The sequence below is a fragment of the Physeter macrocephalus genome, chromosome 17 (genome assembly GCF_002837175.3).
Source record: "Physeter macrocephalus isolate SW-GA chromosome 17, ASM283717v5, whole genome shotgun sequence".
Taxonomy (NCBI): domain Eukaryota; kingdom Metazoa; phylum Chordata; class Mammalia; order Artiodactyla; family Physeteridae; genus Physeter; species Physeter macrocephalus.
Window position 1 is genome coordinate 3,246,645 of NC_041230.1, and position 6,000 is coordinate 3,252,644.

Genomic DNA, 6,000 nt, shown 5'->3' on the forward strand with positions numbered 1-6,000 from the left:
CTAGATTTCTCAGTTTATCTCATTTGCCTCTTTCACAGATTTGCTTTATTTTAAAAATTCCTTATTTCTGCTTGTAAAGAAGGTATAATAAATGTATAGATATGACTATCCTGTCCCCCACATCCCCACCTCTCTCCAGCCTTTCGGGGATGGTTTATGATGTCTAACCTGTAGAAGAATAAGCAGAGTGGCTTGTAAAATTGTAGATTCCTGGGCTCCAGTTCTGAGTCTGTGATTCCATCGATCAGTGGTTCTCAAACTGTAGTGGGCTTGAGAATCACCTGGAGAGCTTATAAAGGACAGGTTCCTAGACCCCTAGAGTTTCTGATTCAGAGGGTCTGGGGTGGGGTCCAATAATTTTCAAGATCCCAGGGGACTCTGATGCTGCTGGTCTGGGAATGCCACTTTGAGAACCACTGCACTACCTTTCGTGTGAGCCATGGTCTTCCCAATTTTCATGGCATCTCAGCTGCTTCTGGCGGTATCGGATGTCAGCCTGTGTCTTAAGAAATAGTACGCTAGGTCTTCCCTGGTGGTGCAGTGGTTAAGAATCCACCTGCCAATGCAGGGAACATGGGTTCGAGCCCTGGTCCGGGAGGATCCCGCATGCCGCGGAGCAACTAAGCCCGTGCGCCACAACTACTGAGCCTGCGCTCTAGAGCCCGTGCTCCGCAACAAGAGAAGCCACCGCAATGAGAAGCCCGCCCACCGCAACGAAGAGTAGCCCCCGCTCGCCGCAACTAGAGAAAGCCCGCGCACAGCAACAAAGACCCAGTGCAGCCAAAAATAAATAAATAAAATAAATTAAAAAAAAAAAGAAAGAAATAGTACGCTAAGCTGTGACATCGCGAAATGACACCTGACACCTCATTTTTTACTAAGCCACTCAGAAGTAGAAGGCAGTATATTTTGGGCTTTTTGAATTTGTCTTTCCTCTGTGTCCGGGCAGTGTGTGTTAGAGAAATGGGTTCCAGGGAGACTGGATATCTCAGAAGGGGTAGGGAGAGTAAGGACTTACTGGGCAAACCTGACATTACCCAATTCCTTATAATCCTCTTGCTCAGAAGCCTCCAAGAAGCTGAACCACTCACTCGTGAACGAAGTTTCCACCACTGGTGAGTAGCCAGGCGCCCAGAGCTCAGCAGAAAGGAGTAGGAGGGTTGGGCTCTCTTCCATCGTCTCAGGCTGTAGGCTTTTTTTTTTTTTTAATTTTTAAAAATTTTACAATGTTGTGTTTCTACCGTACAGAAAAGTGATCAGCTATACATATACATATAATCCCCTCTTTTTTCGATTTCCTTCCCATTTAGGTCACCACAGAGCATTGAGTAGAGTTCCCTGTGCTCTCCAGTAGGTTCTCCTTAGTTATCTATTTTATACATAGTATCAATAGTGTATATATGTCAATTCCCCTCTCCCAATTCCTCCCACCCCCCCCTTCCCACCTTGGCGTCCATACATTTGTTCTCTACGTCTGTGTCGGGCTGTAGGCTTTTAATCTGCTTCTCAAAACCACCTGATACTTCCCAGGAAAGTCCTTGGTTGGAAGATGAGGATGGGATGGAGATGGGCTCTGAGCTTGGGGGCAGAAGGGTGTTCTGGGTAATGTGGCTGTTTCCAAGATGGCGGCACCAAGGCTACCATGGGAAGACCATTGCTCATCTCTACACATTGCTCTTCTGACTTGGCTCTGATCCATGTGTGTAATCTTGTTCCCATGGCTTCCAGGCAGAGCCCGTGCTTCAGCCCCAAATAGATCATAGTTACCTGGACACAGCACATTTTTCTCATTCCTCCAGTCCAGTGCATATATGCTTCCTTTATGCTGCCATTCTCTTTGCCCTTGGCTTCCCCAGAAAAAAGTCTCCATTTCCCCCAAGACGGAAAACCGTTGACAGGTCCCCAGAGGACAGGTTAGATATCTCCACTGCGTCCACACAACTCTAGCTTTTTTTAGGTTCCCAATGCCAGCAGGGTCTTTCTAAGACCCTGATGAGATTCCTCCTCACCCTCGGTTCAAAACCCTTCTGGGTTCCCAGTCACTCTCAGGACAGATAGGAAAACTGACTCATACATGTGAAGTCATTTGCCCGAGACCCTGCATCTAATAAGTGATGGGTCTGGGGTTCAAATTGGAACACCCTGACTCTACAGTTCATGCTCTTCTTATAACCCTGGAATTCCAGCTCCCAAGTGCATGTGTTCAGGATAGCGGTAGAAACAGGGGTAGGAGAGATGGTTCCACCCCTTTACACTTATCCTTTTTGATTCCCAGAAACTTCTAGGAATATCACCGTCCTTCCAAAGGAGTCAGACCCTCCAACTGGTGAGCAAGTGTCCTTCTCTGGACCAACTTCCTTTCCCCGTCCCATGTCTTTACCCAAAGCTGGCTGCTTTCCCTACACAGAAGCTGCAGCTCTGTGATCTTGGGTTCTGGTGTGTAAAGTATGAAGTGGAGGGGGGCTGTTAGTGTGTGGAGCTCCAAACTGGGCAGGGATCAGGTGTGAAGGTGACCTTCTAAAAGGTCAGGGAAAGAAAGATAAATTTCATCTCTCTCCCCACCTGTTATAACAGTCTCCTCTTCCACAATTAGCCAAATAACCAGGTAGTGTCTGTGTGTGGGGTGAGGCTGTATCAGAGGCCTGTGAGGGGGTGTATGGAAGAGGTGATACTTAGACAATTGGACTTATCTAATCCTAACCCTTGGTGAGGAGGAGAGGAACCTTCCAGAAAGGAGATTGGCATCCTAGCTAGCCGGGAGTAATAGAGTCTCAGAGGAGGGATACGGCTGTGAGAAACCCAATATGTATGTGGGTCCTGGAGATGGGCTTTTTTGTTTGTTTGTTTGGCTGCACCGTGCTGCATGTGAGATCTTTTTTAAAAAATTGATTATTTACTTATTTATTTTCTTTCTTTCTTTTTTTTTTTTGGGGTTGCATCAGGTCTTAGCTGCAGCACCTGGGGTCTTTGTTGAGGCATGCGGGTTCTTTCATTGTGGTGCGAGGGCTTCTCTCTAGTTGTGGCGTGCGGGGTTTCTCTCTCTAGTTGTGTCACTCGGGCTCCAGGGCGCGTGGGCTCTGTAGTTGTGACACGTGGGCTCAGTTGCCCCACGGCATGTGGGATCTTAGTTCCCTGACTGGGGATTGAACTTGGGCCCCCTGTGGAGATGGGCTTTTTATCATCTGCTCCTGTCTCTCCTGTTTCTCCAGGTCTTGCCTTCCAGTATTACACTAAGAGCAATCTGGTCCGGATATGCCTTGGGGCTTTGCTTCTAATACTCCTGGTGGGGCTTCTGGCCGAAGATTGGCACAGCCGAAAGAAACCCCTGATGCACCGGGTCAGAGCTGTCCACAGGCCACTCCCACCCCTCCCTCAGACCCAGAAGTCACACAGTTGTCAGGATGGGGGTCGACCAGATGATCGTAACTGAGGATACCATCATTAGAATCCCAAGGTTTGGTTGTATCTAAGAGATAGGTCATGGGAGTGGGGAGGGGACTTGGTGTGGAGTGTGAGAGTAAAAGGATCGAGCCTACAGCTGTGGGAAAGGAGGGCGGGGGCTGTTCTTCTTGGTGCCCCCGTCAAGGAGTTGGTGAGTCAGTGTCTATTTGGCTCTGTGTCCTAGCACTCTCTTTGTTCGGGATAGAAGGAACCTAGTGGATGCCATAGCCTCCTCACTGATATCTTGCTCATTGTGGACCTTAATTGGGCCATCACACTTATCTCTTTCTTCAGCCTTCCCTAATATGAGTTCCAGACTGACTTCTAATATTCCCACCTCTCACAGCTGACCTGTTCTATCCTTTGCACAAAACTCTCCCACGTTTCCCCCGTGCCCACCCCGTGCTTTTTTTTTTTTTTTTTTTTTTTTTTGCTTTTTTTTTGAACTGGAGTATAGCTGAGGTACAATGTTGTGTTAGTTTCTGGTGTACAGCAAAGTGAATCAGTTCTGTGCTTTTTTTTTCTGATTATCCCCAAACCTAACCCTTGCTCTAGCCCTGTCTTAAGCTGTAGTCTGAAAAATCTCCTTCTGTTTCTCGAGATGTGCCTGGTTCTTTCAGGCTTTGGGGCATTCTGTTCTTTCCCCTTAGAATATAATAATAATTATAACCAACATGCCAGTGGCTCGCCTTTATATTAGAAAAAAAGTCCAAAGTCCTAACTAAGTTTGTGCCAAAGGCTAGACTATGTAAATCCATAGGGATAGAAAACAAGAGTGGTGGTTGACAGGGGTTGAGGCGAGAAAGGAATGGGAGTAATTACATAATCAGTATGTTTTTAAGAAACTTTCGCAGTGATGAAAATGTTTTGGAATTAGATAGATAGAGGTGGTGGCTTCACAACAAGGTGACTGTACTAAATGCACTGAATTGTTCTCTTTAAAATGGTAAATTTTATGTTACATGAATTTCACCTCAATAAAAAGAAACAAAAACCAAACCCTGCTCTTTAACACCCATCCATCTCTGTATGGGGTCACTTGTCCTAGGGAATTAGGTGAGGTACCCCAGGAATTCTTTCCCTTCCCTGTTGCCAGACTCCAGCACCCTGTCGGGGGCTGCCTCCTCCTGCTCAATTGAAGCCTCTCAGCTGCTGACACCGCTGAAATCCAAAGTCTGGCTCTTCCATGACTATGACTCTTGTACACATTTGGGGTTCCAGCTCCTATCAGAGAGAACCTCGGACCCTGACTTTGGTAGGTAACTTTTCCCAGGGGCCATGATGAAGATTGGCAGGAACTGGGCAGCAAGGCAAGGCAGGCAAATCAGTGTGATCACGAACATTTCTTCCCCATTCCCCCTGCTAGGCTAAATTCTCCCCAAACAAAGTATCTTTTCTCTAAGGTTGGTCAGAATCCATTAATAAATACGACTTTATCCATGAATGCTTTCACCTTTATTTCTCTTGACATACTTGAGATATAGACAGTTCATCCACGGCAGGGTTAAGTGATGTGTGTATGTTTTATGTAAACTGGAGGTACAACCACGGCTAAAATGACATCTGGCTCCGCAACTGACATCACTGAGAAGGATCCTAGGAAGTTCACCATCACCTTGACGATTGATCCAGGACTTTATTGGAGAATGAGTGACTCCAGGGGGATTCAGAAACTGAAAGCATGAGTAGAAGGTCTGTTATTTTTTTGGATCTCGACGATCGCTCTCAATAGTCAGTCGTGGGCTGCTTTCCTTCATTTCTTTCAGCAGCTTCTGGATGCGAGCATCAGATTCATCTATCTTCAACTTAGGAGGTCAAAAGGGGGGGAGAATTTCTTGTTGCTTCAAGGAGAGTCATTCCAAATGCCCAAGGGCCTGCAAATCTCATGATTTAGGAATATGCAGAGCAAGGGCCATCTTTCCTGGTTATTATATGCTGCAAAGTAGAGTTCCATATCAATTTGGTAGGGAAAAGTGATGCTGTCATGTTAACGCCGTAATGGTATAAAGCCACTCTGCAGCTTTGGAAGCTTGGATGATCTTGGGTGATGGTCGTATCAGTCTTGGCACTGGAGGTGGAGTTGATGAGTACGTCTGTGACGTACCTCTAATACCCACCTAGTCCATAACTCACTTGGACAACTTCTCCTCCATGGTAGATCCAGGATGAGGAATACACACTTGAATCAAGTCAGTGGGATTAGCTTTTTATCCCCCTTCGTTAGAAGATACTAGATAACTACCACCCTGTTTTGACCTGTGATGAGAGGCAGTCTCATTTCTTGGATTCACCTTTTGGTGACCATATTCAGCCATGTGTATGTGGAAATGGGGAGTGAGAAGGGGGAGAGAATAAAGTAAAAATATGTATGAAAACAGGAGACCAAAGATATTGGCTGCCATGTTTATTTTTTTATTTATTTTATTTTATTTTCTTTTGCGGTACGCGGGCCTCTCACTGTTGTGGTCCCTCCCGTTGCGGAGCACAGGCTCCGGACGCGCAGGCGCAGCGGCCACGGCTCACGGGCCCAGCCGCTCCGCGGCACGTGGGATCCTCCCG

The 6,000-nt window shown here is 46.7% G+C and overlaps 1 protein-coding gene across 1 annotated transcript in view; it reads left to right on the plus strand.

The window, feature by feature from the left end:
* Positions 1 to 6,000, plus strand: part of GP6 (glycoprotein VI platelet) — a 52,692-nt gene that overhangs the window by 44,254 nt on the left and 2,438 nt on the right. The window contains 3 exon segments of the mRNA XM_024117601.3: positions 1,065 to 1,115; positions 2,276 to 2,326; positions 3,210 to 5,133. Coding sequence (XP_023973369.1) covers positions 1,065 to 1,115; positions 2,276 to 2,326; positions 3,210 to 3,430 — 323 coding nt within the window. The 3' untranslated portion in view covers positions 3,431 to 5,133.